General features: G+C 33.7%; 1 protein-coding gene and 1 long non-coding RNA gene across 2 annotated transcripts in view; both read right to left on the reverse strand.

Annotated features, from left to right (window-relative positions):
* Window positions 1-2,917: 2,917 nt before the first annotated feature.
* On the reverse strand, window positions 2,918-3,264 carry LOC113471027. Its single transcript, XR_003393877.1, has 2 exons — window positions 3,167-3,264; window positions 2,918-3,079 (listed from the first exon to the last, which is right to left on the reverse strand). It is a non-coding gene; the product is annotated as an uncharacterized LOC113471027 (long non-coding RNA).
* Window positions 3,265-10,841: 7,577 nt separating this feature from the next.
* Window positions 10,842-18,740, reverse strand: part of LOC103517948 (protein Gawky) — a 69,354-nt gene continuing 61,455 nt past the window's right edge. The window contains exons 21-23 of the mRNA XM_026829868.1: window positions 17,507-17,780; window positions 16,952-17,071; window positions 10,842-11,417 (exon numbers count right to left, since the gene is read on the reverse strand). Coding sequence (XP_026685669.1) covers window positions 11,061-11,417; window positions 16,952-17,071; window positions 17,507-17,780 — 751 coding nt within the window. The 3' untranslated portion in view covers window positions 10,842-11,060. The remainder of the gene's footprint in view (window positions 11,418-16,951; window positions 17,072-17,506; window positions 17,781-18,740) is intronic.

The following is an 18,740-nucleotide window of genomic DNA, read 5'->3' on the forward strand; positions in this document are numbered from 1 at the left end:
GCAACATTGACTTTGGTTTATATCTGGATGAGTGACTGTCCATTTTTTACCAAATTATTACAGTCGCGTCCTTGGACCATGGATAGCATACCAAATTTCGTACCTCTACGAAAAACCATTCTTAACTTTTTTTTTTTTTAAAGTGCCCAAAAATCGGCCGCCCGGCCGCCGATTTTTCTATAAGTATGAAAAAAATTAATTTTTTTTTTCGAAGGTCGAAGCAACATTGACTTTGGTTTATATCTGGATGAGTGGCTGTCCATTTTTTACCAAATTATTACAGTCGCGTCCTTGGACCATGGATAGCATACCAAATTTCGTACCTCTACGAAAAACCATTCTTGAGATATTTTGTATACCACCTTTTCCCATTTAAACCTGTAGTACATACGTACATAAATACGTACAGACCATGGGCTGAAAACCACTTTTTTGACATCAGGGGATCCCAAAACGGATATTTCCAACCATTTCCCGATTTTGAAAATTTGGACCGATTGCAATACTTTCATTACTAGTATAGCTAGCTCGCTATACAGTAGTAATAGAAAGCAAAAAGAAAAGAAAAACAACCAAAATAAAATTTAGGAAAAACTTAAATTTTAGAGAAATTATATTATAAATTAAAATATGCAATGAAAAATAATAATAAAATGATCATAGTTATTCTTAACATTAGGGGAAAATAATAGATAATAATTAAATCAATATTTAAACAAAATAAAAACCTATTGTTTTAATAGATAGTAATGTAAATAAAATTATGCTACGTACATTATCATAACAATGGTCTTAAATTACTAAGTTTTCTTTAAAATATTAATTTTAGAGTTTTCCATTTTATTATTATTATTATTATTATTATTTATTTATTTTTTTTTAGATAACATTTACAGATTTGGTAACCCTGTACTCGGAGCCAGTTACCCTCCCTCTCACATTAACCTCACCTAGCCTTAACACCGCGCCGGTAGAAGCCAGCAGCACGCGATTGCCTAGACGCTAGACGGTCACCCATCCAGATACCAACCACGCGGAACGTTGCTCAACATCAGTGATCCATTGGGATAATATTGATGTATTTTTATTAGATAAATAAAAATTATTATCCCTTAAAATGGTTAAAAATCCCTAAATCCCTTTTTATCCCAGCCAGACCCGAAAAATCCCCGAAAAGGATAAAAATCCCACTGTGTCGGGATAAGACACAGTAAGAACACTGTATAGGGCACCTTACATCGCTACATGCATGAAAGGGTATTACTTGCCCAACTACGTCTATTTTGGTATGGATTTGATGCGTGTCAATAGTGAGAATGTAGGACGCCTTAGAACAGAGAGCAACTACTGACTATGCTGAGATCTACTTGAGCTCCTTGGCTGAGATACTCTTTTGAATGTGTGAAGTATGTTTTGAATGTTCGAATCGTTCCGTTGATTTTTGTTCTCGTTGTCGTTTGAAAAGATATTATACTACTATTTCTCCCCAATCTCTTTGTAACAAAATACTCAACATTGTGAATGAAAACCATATACAATTAAAAAAGGTAAACACAAAATACAAACATCCTTGGATAAATAAAACTAAAATAATTATCGAGGAATAATTATTTAATTAAGAATCTTCATTAATTAAAATTAAAAATTTAAAAGACAATTGAGTATTAGTTTTAATTGAATAACCTTTTTTGTTTGTTTACATTTTAATTTTTAAAAAAGCGTAATATAAAAACTCAGTCTAAAATTATAGTAAGATAAATTTCCTATCAATTATAATAGAAACTAGAATAAAATGAAGGACTACTGTTGAAGACATGGAGGACCGGAAAATCGACAACAAAGAGAAACATAAAACACAGGAGGTGCCAATCATTATCAGAACACAAAATTATTTCATAAGTAAGTATACTACAGACTTCAAACTCAACTATAGGATAAGGAAAGTAACAAGTGCGCTAGAATCACATGCGTATAGTAGGTATACCTACTCGCAGTACTCGCCTAACAGAACACTATGGAATGACGTATCGCTAGTCATGCACTGTTGCCACATCTTTCGCTCGCGTTAAAATGCGCATATCTCGAGAAGCTACAGACTTTAAACTCAACATTCAAGGCAATCAATTCCGATATGATGGAAAAATTCAGTTCAAAAAGATGAGTTTTTTCTCCTGTAGTAACATTCAAAATAACCTTAAATTTTTAGCTACAATAAAATGTAACAAACTCAACATTCAAGGCAATCAATTCCGATATAATGGAAAAATTCAGTTCAAAAAGATGAGTTTTTTCTCCTGTAGTAACATTCAAAATAACCTTAAATTTTTAGCTACAATAAAATGTAAATGTATTTTTGTGTCATATCACAATTTCATTGGTCATCACAACATTCCTAAAGTGTACAATATCTCGTTTTCTCAATTCAATTATTTATTTTACATAAGCAGGCTCCACACTTTCCATCGTAAGTGTGGACTCTGCTTCAAGCCAGAAGATCAAACAATCAATATCTTTTTGAATGCTACGTGCTACCGAATATGACCCCCAGAAAGTTTCTGCTTGGTGAATGTCTTCTTTTAACCATCTACATTATTATTATCTTGGAGTGATTTTTTTTCTTTAGGTGCCCATTTATTTTGAAAAAAAAAAAAAAACTGAATCACCTTTTCATTTCATGAAAATATTCTTCTTCTTTTTCCAACGCAACTCGGGTCGCTAAGAGTTGAAAAAAAAGGCAATACAGGGTTAAAAAAAGCCATGTTCATTGATCTCTGAAACTTTTACGCAAGACCCTGTCACAACCTTTATGCAACAAGGCAATACAGGGTTAAAAAAAGCCATGTTCATTGATCTCTGAAACTTTTACGCAAGACCCTGTCACAACCTTTATGCAAGGCAATACAGGGTTAAAAAAAGCCATGTTCATTGATCTCTGAAACTTTTACGCAAGACCCTGTCACAACCTTTATGCAACTAGTACACTGAATCCTAATAGTATTTCAGAAATATCTTCAATATCGGAGCTGACAGTTAAGTGGTCCATTTTTCAATACCTTAATACATATTACTATTTTAGCACCTTTTTTTCTCATTCCCAACTAAAAATTACATATATAGGTTCATGATCCATTTTTCAATACCTTAATACATATTACTATTTTAGCACCTTTTTTTCTCATTCCCAACTAAAAATTACATATATAGGTTCATGTCCTAGATTTACAAGTTCAGGAGTTCATTTGTCGTAATTCTCATTGTTTATTTATATAAAATAATGTAACCGTGCTCAGGGTGTCCCGCGAACGACTGTACAACGCTTGAGGGTTGATGCAGGACCTAAAGGGCTACCAGAAAAAGCTATCTGGACGCAAATAACTATTAGAATTAGAAGGACAGGAAGTGAGGTTTGCAAAAATTAGAATTAGAAGAACAGGAAGTGAGGTTTGCAAAATAATATTACCTAGTAGTATTTCTAATTTTCTATCTTAGCATTAGGAGAACTGATTAGAGATTAGAAAGTATGGAAGAGAGAGAGAGAGGGGGAAAGTATTCCTCACAGTTACCTTTCATTTACGATAGTAATTTTTAATAGCTATAGGTATAGAGGTAAGAAGTCATACAAACAATACATAATGTATGTATGCGTACATTTGGAAGAGCATGGTGCCATTTTTGGAGGGATTTTTTTTTTGTTCAAATTTATTTTGTATTATGACTTTATGACTAGAATACGACCAAGCTCTTTTATTTCTATTATTTTTGGCTTTAATTACCCGTCATGAAGACATTAGTTTCTACCTCTAGGGCAGAAAATTGTCTGAGAAACTTTGTTAATAATGGGTTCAATTTACATTTTAAAAAAGCGGATGGAAAATTCGTACTTTTCAAAGCCAAAATTGAAGAAAATGAAGTAGAGGTGGGTGGATGTTTGAAAAAAACCAAACAGGGAACTTATGTCCAGTCTTGGAGTATAAATGAAAAATACAAAACAAAATGAAACTATTTCATATTATGAATAAGCTCTCAGTAAGAAGGGAAATACTATTCCATTGGTTGGAATTCTTCTTCAATAAAACTTAAATTAGGTAGCTTCCATTTTCAACTATTACTATCTTGTTCATTCTTAAATCATCATATTCAAAGAGATCAGAGAAACTATTCTCACTATAACATACTTCATGATAGAACCATTTTACTTGCTAGATACTATCATTTTTTTTTTTTTTTTTAACAAGATCTTTATTAGTTTTAATTGAATAACCTTTTTTGTTTGTTTACATTTTAATTTTTAAAAAAGCGTAATATAAAAACTCAGTCTAAAATTATAGTAAGATAAATTTCCTATCAATTATAATAGAAACTAGAATAAAATGAAGGACTACTGTTGAAGACATGGAGGACCGGAAAATCGACAACAAAGAGAAACATAAAACACAGGAGGTGCCAATCATTATCAGAACACAAAATTATTTCATAAGTAAGTATACTACAGACTTCAAACTCAACATTCAAGGCAATCAATTCCGATATAATGGAAAAATTCAGTTCAAAAAGATGAGTTTTTTCTCCTGTAGTAACATTCAAAATAACCTTAAATTTTTAGCTACAATAAAATGTAAATGTATTTTTGTGTCATATCACAATTTCATTGGTCATCACAACATTCCTAAAGTGTACAATATCTCGTTTTCTCAATTCAATTATTTATTTTACATAAGCAGGCTCCACACTTTCCATCGTAAGTGTGGACTCTGCTTCAAGCCAGAAGATCAAACAATCAATATCTTTTTGAATGCTACGTGCTACCGAATATGACCCCCAGAAAGTTTCTGCTTGGTGAATGTCTTCTTTTAACCATCTACATTATTATTATCTTGGAGTGATTTTTTTTCTTTAGGTGCCCATTTATTTTGAAAAAAAAAAAAAAAACTAGCTCGCTATACAGTAGTAATAGAAAGCAAAAAGAAAAGAAAAACAACCAAAATAAAATTTAGGAAAAACTTAAATTTTAGAGAAATTATATTATAAATTAAAATATGCAATGAAAAATAATAATAAAATGATCATAGTTATTCTTAACATTAGGGGAAAATAATAGATAATAATTAAATCAATATTTAAACAAAATAAAAACCTATTGTTTTAATAGATAGTAATGTAAATAAAATTATGCTACGTACATTATCATAACAATGGTCTTAAATTACTAAGTTTTCTTTAAAATATTAATTTTAGAGTTTTCCATTTTATTATTATTATTATTATTATTATTTATTTATTTTTTTTTAGATAACCATGTCCTAGATTTACAAGTTCAGGAGTTCATTTGTCGTAATTCTCATTGTTTATTTATATAAAATAATGTAACCGTGCTCAATTTTTGGATTCATTGCCTTTTCATGTATTCATTATCCTTAATGCTTAAAAATAAAAGTGAAATGTTAATTTTAACACAGAAATAAAAATAGAAAGTAATATAGAAAAAGAGGTACATCATGTTTGTTTTTTTTTTCCTTCTTTTTTTTCGATTGATAGAATTAACGTAATAAATTAGGAAATAAAGGAACTCAATATGTAAAACTAGCATTTTAACTTACAAAGAAAAACATCTAACGGGTAAAAATTACAAATCACAGGAGATACCTCAATGGTCTCTGGTTCTTCTCTACCTATACTTGCATAGTATACATAACAATGGGTCGTCGAGGGTTAAAAAAGGCCATAATAAAATTTATGTTTCTAAAAAAAAACATTAGTCAACAAGATAATAATATGTTATTAATAGAACTTAGATGTTTTTCTTTTCAATTCTTAAAAACTAAATTATATTCTATAGTGTCTCCATGGAGACATCGCAAGAGACAAGAGGTAAAAAATCAGCTAATAGGAATTTTTAATGAACAAGAGGTAAAGATTCACGGTCGGTAACAATGTGCTTCCATTAACTCTATAAAGTCACCATCATTCAAACTTGAAGGAACTATTCAAAACCTTTTTTATATCTTTCATTTGGAATCATCAAGGAATTTGAATCATAAGAAGTTCGTGTCATTCCAAAAAAACTATACCCTTTCCTCGATAAATGTTATTGATATAGATTTAGGTATGCCATGAATTAGTTGTTTCTATTTCATTCATCCAAGTTCATTGTTCAACTGCCAATTTTGGGTAAAAGAATTCAGAATTATCGCGTAAACTCGTATGTTGTATGAGGTTTACTGTGTACGTTTCGAGAGTTGAAGCAGCTAATTGTGACCGACCGTTGAGTAAAAAATGACATTGTGTATGTAGTTTCCCATGACAAACACTATTGTGCTGAATCAGAACCAAGGCACCAGGCGTGGTAACACTGCTATGCTAGTTGTAAAAATCAGGGTTGGACTTGGTCTTTGGTCAAATATTTGTAAGAAATCATAAGTAAGCTAGATTTAAAATGAAATCAGGTATAATTGAGAAAATTTGCACAGTCAAGTTACGAGCCGGAATTATTAAAAATCGGGAAAGTTTACACTATTCTCTCTTTAAAACTGAGAAACAATTCAAATTGACTAGAGAGACGATTGTAATATTACAAGCCCCCTCCCTCCTAAAACAATCGGAAATCAGGCCAGGTATAGATTTCAACACTTAGCTTAGTATTAGTATTCATTACAACCTTCACTTTTTCTTACCGTACTACGTTCGTACACATGGTTGACATTGTCTTAAAATTAATACTTAACCCTACTAAGTCTTCTTTCCTTAAATGATTTCTCTAACAACTCTAAAAGTAATAACACAAACATGTATTTTTAAACAATTTAAAAAATAATAAAAAAACTCCTAAAAATAATAACTAATTTAATTGTTAAAACAAATGAAAAATAAGCGAAAAAGATAATAATAATAATTTCAAAGAGGAAAAGTAAAGATTACTTTTTTCTTTCAAGTACTTATAATTAAATTGTAACCAAAAAATATTTTCTCTAACAACAAGAGAAAACTCTTTGACTAAATAAGGAGAAAAACGTATAAATAAATAAAAAATAATACCCATACACCAAATATAGCAATATTTAATATTTAAATTACAAATACCTAATGCATCTAGTTCATTTGTCTAAAACTTAAAACATATAAGATAATTATTCAATGTTTCATGGATCTAACTTTTTTCTTTCATTATTATTATTATTACGAATAGATAATAATAAATTAAAAAATCATTTTTAGATATTCTTTTATTTTTCCTAAAAAATATTCTGTTTTTAACTTTAACATGGAAAATATAGATTATTATTACAAATATTTGGAGAGATATCAGAACACACACACACACAAAGCACATGAGGGAGTATTTGGTGAATCAAATTTTTATTTTATAAAAGAATAAATAAAAGAATAGAGAGGGTTTGACTAATTGTAGTTTTAGAACAACAGACTATTTCAGTGACCTCCATGGCAACAAGATCTGCGCTACAGCAAGTTTGCTGAACCTCCGTCTTCGAGAACAAATCAAATTTCAATAAACGCACTGATCTAACACTGAGTTGTGAGTTGTATATAAAAGCTACACCCAGTGACACTTGGCAGACGAGATATCTCTTTTAGAAAAACACGTTTGTGCCACAAATATCAGTTGGGCCGGAAAATAATTCAATAAACAGGCCTATACAACTAGAGCCAACATTCCAAGCCATTACCAAGTTATTGAAAGAGAACTCTTTTTTTTTACATATACTGCTATCCAGAATATGCTTACGATTGCAACCAAGTATTTAATTATACTTGATTTCAGCCAGAATGGCTTGTGAAAGAATAGATGCATGCTTACGCTTACTTAGAATAAAATAAAATATTTAATACATTTAAAAACTTGGATATTGATAGACTATCTTTTGTGCAAATAGACATGTTGATGCATGCTTACGCTTACTTAGAATAAAATAAAATATTTAATACATTTAAAAACTTGGATATTGATAGACTATCTTTTGTGCAAATAAAATAATTATTACACCTAGAAAACGAACAGGGTACATTAATTTTTATTTATTAGAGCCTAGAACCTACATATATTTTCTCTCTTTCTTTTTAAGCCAAAATAATCATTCCGGTTAAAATTTAATAATGTGCCTACTAAAATAGAATCCTTAATAATTAATAGGTAAGATTATACACTTTTTCATTTCTCCCCTAGCTAATTAGGTTATTTTTAAAACAAGTATTTCAAAATTATTTCTTAATAGTTAAAGAAAGAAATCCTTAATAAATAAATAAAAAAGAAAACTAAACTGAACCATTTAGTTCAAAATAAATATATTGATTCATCAGACATGAAAATAATATTAATAATAATTAAAATGTTTACAATTTAGTCTATATTTTGTTTGTCAAAGATGATAAAAAAAATCCCAATTTTATACTATAAAAAAGGGAGATACATTACAAAAGGTTTTGATTCTCATGAAATGTTAAGTTTGAACAGCATACGGAAAGTATAATTATTTGTTCACTTCCTAGAAAATTCCTGTCCACCTCAAAGTGACGAGCCTTGTACGCCTTTTACTTAGAGAAACATGAAGTCTTAAGGATGGGAATTTTCAAGAAAAAGTGCACAACAGCACAAGACCTAAATTTAATATAAACTAAGTCAGTATAACTATCTTACTTCACTAATGTAAACAGCCTTTTTGAAAATGATTTAAAAAAGTGAAGCAAATTCGAACACAAGGTATTTTGTCATATAAGGTGTCCAAGTTAGTATAGTACATGAGGCCAAATGAGAATGACACATCTCAATTTCAGCATGAAGCACAAACTATCTCTCGAAATGGATTTCTCATTTCTAGTACTTCCCCTACTGGCGGAATAAATTATGTATTAGGAAGGCCATAACTCACTCCAGCCCTGATAATCTCATCAATATCAAACTATCTAAGTATCACATTTTCTTTTAATATGATGTGGTACAAGTAGGGGGTTAATCTTTTATTATTAATGAAATTATTCGATGAATTTAGTAGGTACAACTAACAGGTGGATGTTCTTTATTTATAATATGTATTAACTAGTGGTTGACCCGTCTATTGTATGGGACCACACCACACAACAGCATAGGACTCTTTGCCAAACCTATTTAAATATGGAAACAGTAATGGAGCATTTCAGAGAGAGGTAAATCGTCATCAATTTTTCATTTTAAATTAAGATAGATTGATAGAACGATCAAGATATGGGTGTTAGTAATACAACAATAGGTCCATTAAAAATAAAGGAAAATCAAGATTCGACACTCAACATAAATATGGAGATGAGGGGAAACAGACAAAATAGGAAACATTGGAAGAGTGGATTGAACACATCACAAGTCTTCATTTGTCAAGGTCTAAATTTACCTTGCCCTTGGGATTAATTTTATTTGGAAAAGAAAAACGGACAACATTGGGATTTTTTTTCTTCTTCTCATTAATAAGTAGGTAGAGAAAAGAATTCCATAGCTTGAACCACATAAAATAGTCTCTCTTCAATTAAAGAACACTCCGACTATTGTCGAAAGCTCGCCAATTCTTTTATCCATGTTGAATGTCGAAACCCATTTATATTTCGGTTTTAAGTTTTAATCAATAGTGTTGCTTTTCATAGTTTAATATTAATTTAATATTCTTAATAGTTAGGACAAGGAAAAAAGTGGCAGCAAATACTTAACAACCATGACATCATCCCTAATCTACCGTGGGCATGACTGGTTGGCTGAATCATCACTCTTATTTTCCCTTAGATTACCTGCCTCGGTGGTGTAGTGGTCAAGGCGATCGCCTGGTAAACAGGAGGGCCCGGGTTAGAACCCAGCCGAGGCATGAAATTTTATCCTTATTTATTGAAAATTCGAAGACAATAATGCAGCTCGCAAAAAATAATTGCTTTCAGAAACGAGCTTCGTGTCTCTTTTTGGCGAACAACTAGTATAATACTGGAATCCACCGCTTTGGTCTAAAAACTTCTCCTATTTGTTCCTTATCTTCCTTAAACAGTCCTATGAACTCAGTTCACCTGAACTCCTGTTCTGCCTTGGAAGCCAGCAATGACATTGTAGGTAAATATTGGGAATTTGGCTGAACATCTCCACCGCTTTGGTCTAAAAACTTCTCCTATTTGTTCCTTAAGTTCCTTAAACAGTCCTATGAACTCAGTTCACCTGAACTCCTGTTCTGCCTTGGAAGCCAGCAATGACATTGTAGGTAAATATTGGGAAGCCAGAGGTAAAATGACCTAGTAGTGAAATAACCTGACATTTGCCAACAACAACATAATACTGGAATTAGAAAGTAAAAAGTATTATCAACATATCTACTCATCTTATACTTACCTACATTACACATTGAAATATGGCTTGTGCATGAGATCAGACAAGATGGTAGATTTGTTCAGTCCTAGCTACCTGTGGATACTCAACATTGTAATCATAAAAAATAAAATCTGAGAATGGTCACAATGAGTATGATAAAATGAATAATCTTGAGAAATTAGACAGGGGGAATGAGAAGTTGATATCGGACACATATTCCAGTAGAATTATACTTTTACACCAAGTCACCTCATCTCAAGAGACCAAGAAACCGACATCAAAAAAAGAGAAAATTAGGCGTTTTTATTTTGAAAAAGACACAACCCTCCTACTGAGAGGTTTCAAATATTCCCTAGATATAAATATAGCTAATGACACATATTCCAGTAGAATTATACTTTTACACCAAGTCACCTCATCTCAAGAGACCAAGAAACCGACATCAAAAGAAGAGAAAATTAGGCGTTTTTATTTTGAAAAAGACACAACCCTCCTACTGAGGGGTTTCAAATATTCCCTAGATATAAATATAGCTAATCAGAACAAATAAAATTCTCGAGTCCAATAAAATTCAACAAAATAGTTCAACATACATAAATATACGGCTGTAGTAAAATACATGAGAGGGAGGGAAGCTTTACAAGCTCGGAAACAAGTTTCTATCCTATTTGATATTTGGAGTGGGTTCTGCACAAGTCTATTCTCCTCAAGATTCATACCATGTTTCTTGTGTTTACATCGACTCACCACCAAGCAAATCTCCGGGAAGGAAAGAGTTGAGTGAGGAGGGGGTGGCTCGGTCTACAGAGTCCAGAGGGGGGGCTCCCCACAGAGAACCGCCACTACTGGGGTTACTGGGTGTGCCCCATAATTGACTAGTGTTTCCTCCGCCTCCTCCACTACTCCAGGTATCTTTGTTCGAGAGAGCGCTGGAGCCCCGAGCCCATCCACCAGTACCACCGTTATTATTATTGTTGTTGTTAGCAGTGGCACTCAAGTGAGCTAGCAGCGATTGTACTTCAGCGTCCGAAGGCGCCTCAGCAAAGATGGTTGTGTTGCCTAGGATGCAATTGTTCAGGTTTCCTTGGGCCTGAAACACAAGTATTCATTATTTATTATTAAATATGTACTTAGTCATCTTGAACGTATATATAACGCACCGAATATACATTATACAATCTTCAATGGCACAAAAAGTCATATGCGAAATGGACAAACCGAGTCAAAAGGGATCTTAGGAAGCTCAGATTAATAAAGACCTGGATTGCAATAGAAAATTAGAATTAAGTTAGTTAGATGCTGTCAAATCAACCAATAAGCTACAACCCTGAACTTCGGTGATTGCAAGGCCCAACAGGAAAGAAAGGCTGATCATTCTTTTAGGATGAAGTTATATTGATTCAAGAGGAAGATTAAGAAGAATGATGAAAAGTAAAGATCTTCGTAGTCCCTTGTTTGCTGAAACGGAAAAAAAAAAAAAAAAAAAAAAAAAAAAAAAAAAACAACACCCCCAACAGCACAAGACCTAAATTTAATATAAACTAAGTCAGTATAACTATCTTACTTCACTAATGTAAACAGCCTTTTTGAAAATGATTTAAAAAAGTGAAGCAAATTCGAACACAAGGTATTTTGTCATATAAGGTGTCCAAGTTAGTATAGTACATGAGGCCAAATGAGAATGACACATCTCAATTTCAGCATGAAGCACAAACTATCTCTCGAAATGGATTTCTCATTTCTAGTACTTCCCCTACTGGCGGAATAAATTATGTATTAGGAAGGCCATAACTCACTCCAGCCCTGATAATCTCATCAATATCAAACTATCTAAGTATCACATTTTCTTTTAATATGATGTGGTACAAGTAGGGGGTTAATCTTTTATTATTAATGAAATTATTCGATGAATTTAGTAGGTACAACTAACAGGTGGATGTTCTTTATTTATAATATGTATTAACTAGTGGTTGACCCGTCTATTGTATGGGACCACACCACACAACAGCATAGGACTCTTTGCCAAACCTATTTAAATATGGAAACAGTAATGGAGCATTTCAGAGAGAGGTAAATCGTCATCAATTTTTCATTTTAAATTAAGATAGATTGATAGAACGATCAAGATATGGGTGTTAGTAATACAACAATAGGTCCATTAAAAATAAAGGAAAATCAAGATTCGACACTCAACATAAATATGGAGATGAGGGGAAACAGACAAAATAGGAAACATTGGAAGAGTGGATTGAACACATCACAAGTCTTCATTTGTCAAGGTCTAAATTTACCTTGCCCTTGGGATTAATTTTATTTGGAAAAGAAAAACGGACAACATTGGGATTTTTTTTCTTCTTCTCATTAATAAGTAGGTAGAGAAAAGAATTCCATAGCTTGAACCACATAAAATAGTCTCTCTTCAATTAAAGAATGAAGGCCTCGCCCGACCAACGTGAAAAATGGGCGAGGGCTACCGGATCAAGAATGGTTCCGGCTAAAGAAGCTAGTACAAACAAGAATTGGGACGCTGAATGGTGGAAGTATGACTGGAAAAGGAAGAGAACTAGTGGATATGATGGAGAGAAGAAGAGTACAAATATTGTGTGCAGGAAACTCGTTGGAAAGGAAACGAGGCGAAGGTTACAAGCTGTTCTACAGTGGAGCGAATGAAGCGGGAAGAAACGGGGTTGGTATCATTCATTCTCAATAATGAACTCAAGATTACCGTAGGATAATGACTATGAAGCTGGATAGTGAAGAAATAATAAACATCATGTCAGTGTATGCGCCACAAACAGGTTGTGAAGATGAGGAAAAGGACACATTCTGGAACGAACTGAAACAAGAGATAGACAGCATCCCGAGAGAAGAAAGAGTGATCATAAGATATAATCACACAATAAAACAATTAGAATAATTAATAAATATGTAAGATATTTTTAAATTATGATTAGAATTGATTTTTATACTTTTGGAATTGAATTTTAAAAATAACATAAAAAATTAATAATTAATATATTGAAGAATGTGACAGAGAGAATGTAAATAATTTAATTTGAAATTCTTGGAAGTACAGACAGTGTATCTGGAGTCTCAGAACTCACAATGACAAGATCAACAGAAGACACGTGGAGAAACAAAGTTTTTCAAAATGTGGGTGAGTATTTCCAACAAACAGAAGGGGTGAAGAAGGTACTGTGAATAAGTGCTATTATTTTATGTTAGAGAGTCAAACGGACTAGTATGATTTCATTAGAAATATATTGGTGATATGTGGAGATAAAATTAAATGAGCATATTTAATATATTTCACAACCGAGATCTTTCATAAATCAAAGCAGAATTCCTAGATATAATATCTCATCACTTTAAAACAAAAGTGTTTTGTGTTGTGATGTTGTGTAGTTGAGAAAATATTGCCATTGACACAAATATGTCATGTGACCCAATCTTCTGCACTAACGTAATTAACACTGATTCAATTGCATTCAGAACAAGAGAAAGAGAGCGAGAGGGAGTGACTCAATCTCCTGCACTAAATTCACGTAGTTAACATTGTTTCAATTGCATTCTGCACTAAAGTCATTCAGAACAAGAGAAAGAGAGGGAGAGGAAGAGAAAGGTAACTACATGGAAAGTTGTTTGTGCAACTTTATTATTATTATTTTAGAAAAACCTTCTTAAAAAAAAGTATTTAAAAATAAACGTTTAATTATTTAAAAATTTAAGTTAACTTGATAAAATTAAGAAACTTATATGCTTATTATCATTGAATTGGGAATTTATCACACACATTTATATTTTTAAACTTACCTATTTAGTATTTTTGTCTTACAAATTAAATACTTAATTAAAAGTAAAAGTAAATCTACTTCAATACTTAATATTTAAAATAAAGAAAATTTTGCTAAATTAAGTTAAAAGAAAAACACGAAAATGAGTGAGAGAGAGAGAGAGAGGAGGGTTTGACTAATTGTAGTTTTAGAACAACAGACTATTTCAGTGACCTCCATGGCAACAAGATCTGCGCTACAGCAAGTTTGCTGAACCTCCGTCTTCGAGAACAAATCAAATTTCAATAAACGCACTGATCTAACACTGAGTTGTGAGTTGTATATAAAAGCTACACCCAGTGACACTTGGCAGACGAGATATCTCTTTTAGAAAAACACGTTTGTGCCACAAATATCAGTTGGGCCGGAAAATAATTCAATAAACAGGCCTATACAACTAGAGCCAACATTCCAAGCCATTACCAAGTTATTGAAAGAGAACTCTTTTTTTTTACATATACTGCTATCCAGAATATGCTTACGATTGCAACCAAGTATTTAATTATACTTGATTTCAGCCAGAATGGCTTGTGCATGAGATCAGACAAGATGGTAGATTTGTTCAGTCCTAGCTACCTGTGGATACTCAACATTGTAATCATAAAAAATAAAATCTGAGAATGGTCACAATGAGTATGATAAAATGAATAATCTTGAGAAATTAGACAGGGGGAATGAGAAGTTGATATCGGACACATATTCCAGTATTGGATACAAGAATCAGAAGAGAAACATCGATAGGAGAAGAACAGTTCGGATTCATGCCAGGACGAGGAACGATGGATGCAATATTTACCTTACGCCAGTTGATGGAGAAACACCGAGGTTGGATACAAGAATCAGAAGAGAAACATCTATAGGAGAAGAACAGTTCGGATTCATGCCAGGACGAGGAACGATGGATGCAATATTTACCTTACGCCAGTTGATGGAGAAACACCGAGATAAGAAGAAGGACCTACACCTCATATTTATAGACTTGGAGAAGGCTTACGACAGAATACCGAGGCAAGAACTGTGGTTTGGAGAAGGCTTACGACAGAATACTGAGGCAAGAACTGTGGAGTTGTATGAGAAAGAAGAATGTACCGGAAAAGTATGTGAGGATAGTTCAAGGTTTGAACGAGTGAGAGTTTGGAGGTGAAAGTCGGCTTACATCACGGATCAGTCCTTAGCCCGTATCTCTTTGACCTGGTGCTGGGGAAACACGTGAAGAAGCACCCTGGTCCATGATGTTTGCCGATGACATTGTGTTGTTTGATAGAGACAAGGAGAGAATTGAGGACAAATGAAACATCTGGAGGAGTAAGCTGGAAGAGAGAGGACTGAAAATTAATGTGAGTAAGACCGTACACCTACACCTGACGGAGAAAAAGGAAAATGAAGAACGTGAAGAGAGTGATGAGGAAGATTTTGATGTGATAACATAGAAGAAGTGGGAGTGAAACTAGGAAATGTGACAGTTTTTGTTGTGTGAAAAGAATTTTAACATCTCAGCGTCGAAATTTGCCATCGTTCATTCAACAGTGCTATTTAGACTAAATATGGTATTTCCCTAAATTTGTATTTTATACCAATCGCTATGAAACTTTGCCAACATAAAGCTTCCACTCACGTGAAGGTTATTTTTATTTTATTTTTTTTACCTAAAATGAACGACTTTGAAATGTTGAGTGTGGTTGGTATTAGGACAGGCGGACCTGTCTACAAGGTCTACTATGTCTGGCTAGGGGACATTAAACAGAGAGAAGACTAGCGTCTGGCTGTGGGACTATAAACAGGGAGGACAGCTAACCCTAACCAGCCTAGCAAGCTGGCAGTTCTTCAAAGGGTTCTCTCTGCTTTTAAAGACCAAGCACAAGTCCTCACGATGGTTGACTGCGGTTCAGGACGAGCCAGCCAAATTAACATGGCTAGAGCTAGAGACCATCACCCCGGTGTATAGCAGATACAAAAAGACATCTTTTCTTTATTCTGCTATCGCCATTCGGCGAAAGCTAAAGCCGCAACAACAACAAGCGGGGCCCGTCCCTCCGGGAATTTTTCGATCTTGGTTAAAGAAAATCAGTATTTATGTACCTACCTATCCTATATCAGATGTTCTATACTTGACCTCTATTAGTAAACAATAACAATGAGTTTTTAAAATATCAGAATTTCATGTGCGGTTCGTTTTCGTTTAAAGAGGAGGGTTTGACTAATTGTAGTTTTAGAACAACAGACTATTTCAGTGACCTCCATGGCAACAAGATCTGCGCCTTCTTCTCATTAATAAGTAGGTAGAGAAAAGAATTCCATAGCTTGAACCACATAAAATAGTCTCTCTTCAATTAAAGACGTTCGTTCTATGAAAAGTAATACTCACTTTGTTGAAACTCAGAACTGACATGTAGTTGGTTCTATGAAAAGTAATACTTACTTTGATGAAAGTCAGAACAGACATGTAGTTCGTTCTATGAAAAGTAATACTTACTTTGATGAAACTCAGAACTGTTATGTAGTTCGTTCTATGAAAAATAGTACTTACTTTGATGAAACTCAGAGCTGACATGTTCGTTCTATAAAAAGTAATACTCACTTTGTTGAAACTCAGAACTGACATGTAGTTGGTTCTATGAAAAGTAATACTTACTTTGATGAAAGTCAGAACAGACATGTAGTTCGTTCTATGAAAAATAGTACTTACTTTGATGAAACTCAGAGCTGACATGTTCGTTCTATGAAAAGTAATACTCACTTTGTTGAAACTCAGAACTGACATGTAGTTGGTTCTATGAAAAGTAATACTTACTTTGATGGCTTCCTCTCGAGTTGAGTACTTGGCCAAGGCAAGACTATGATTCAGGTACAAGTGGAAGTTCTGGAGTGGACCATGTTGAACACAGAGCGTCTTCAAAGTTGAGCCGTCAATCTGAAAGTGTATAATAGATATAACACACTGGTAAACACTATTTTTGTCTCACGAACTTTGTGATGATTTTTGTTCATGTTGGAGTACCCTCATTCAAAATACATAGAATAAAATTTTGTTTTAATCACATCCAGTTTACTTGTGACAAGTACACGTTGATTTCTGACCTCACATAGTTTTTTTTTTTTTTTTTTTTACCTAGCAAGCTTAAAGCTAGCAGTGATATTGTAGGAAACTATTGTAATAATAAAGGAAGGACGGACTAAAAAGACATCTTTTCTTTAATCTGCTATCGCCATTCGGCGAAAGCTAAAGTAGAGACCATCACCCCGGTGTATAGCAGATACAAAAAGACATCTTTTCTTTAATCTGCTATCGCCATTCGGCGAAAGCTAAAGCCGCTACAACAACAACAAGGTCTACTAAGAATTTTACCTGTGGAGTCAGATTCTTGAGCAGGACCCAGGTACCGGACCATCCTCCCTGAGGTTGAGATGTTCCCCATGTATTGCCGCCGCCACCTCCTCCGTTTGGTCTGACCATCCAGCCATTGCTAGGAGGTTTACCTCCTCCTCCCATCATACCAGGTGGGGGACCACGGGGCTTGGGAGGTCCCCAGAGATCATTGGAGCTCATCCCAGTGGAGGGTAATGGGGCTGACGAGTCACCCCAGACAGTCTTTGAAGTAGCACCCAGCTTTCCTAGAGGACTGAAACATAAACAAATGAAAATTCTCAAAACAAAATAAATTTACAGTGCTACTAGACACACTTTGTATTCATCTATAATTCTATATTATTCTCATTATTATTACTATTACTATCATTATTATCATTATCATCATTATTAAGTTCATCCCGAGGCATGGCCAATCTTGTAGAAAAGGCATGGCCGAACTTGTAGAAAATAATAAAAAATACGGTCGCGCTGCGCGCTCAGTTTCATCCTTGTCACATTTGTGAACTACATACCAAATTTCAAGTCTCTAGCTTATACCGTTCCCGAGATATTGTTAACGAGCGAGGCAAAGTTTTCTCTCCCGCAGTCTCTGCACCCTGTGTATTTCTTATGGTGATTTTAGCGATCAAAAATTGATCATATCTCAGGATCGGTTTAGATTTTCGAAAAATCCTTTCTTATTGCACACCTAGACCATAAAAGGAATATTCCTACCAAATTTCAGCTTTCTAGGTGTTGTGGTTCAGGAGATAGAGCGATCAGTGTGTGAAATGTGAAATGTGAATGAGTGAATGGATCTCGTTCTTAAAATATAAGACTAGCTGAATTCCGTCGCTTCGCTCCGGAATCCCGCTAGTTCATCCCGAGGCATGGCCAAACTTGTAGAAAAGGCATGGCCGAACTTGTAGAAAATAATAAAAAATACGGTCGCGCTGCGCGCTCCCTATTAGCTGCATAGTTATCAAACTAAAAACATAAACGAAACTCAAATATCAGGCGAGCGAGGAAAAGTTTTCTCTCCCGCAGTCCCTGCACTCTGTGTATTTCTTATGGAGATTTTAGCGATCAAAAACTGATCATATCTCAGGATCGGTTTAGATTTTCGCAAAATCCTTTCTTATTGCACACCCAGACCATAAAAGGAATTTTTTTACCAAATTTCAGCTTTCTAGGTGTTGTGGTTATAGAGATAGAGCGATCAGTGTGTGAA

This window comes from Diaphorina citri, unplaced genomic scaffold (genome assembly GCF_000475195.1).
Source record: "Diaphorina citri unplaced genomic scaffold, Diaci psyllid genome assembly version 1.1 scaffold2014, whole genome shotgun sequence".
Classification (NCBI taxonomy): Eukaryota; Metazoa; Arthropoda; class Insecta; order Hemiptera; family Psyllidae; genus Diaphorina; species Diaphorina citri.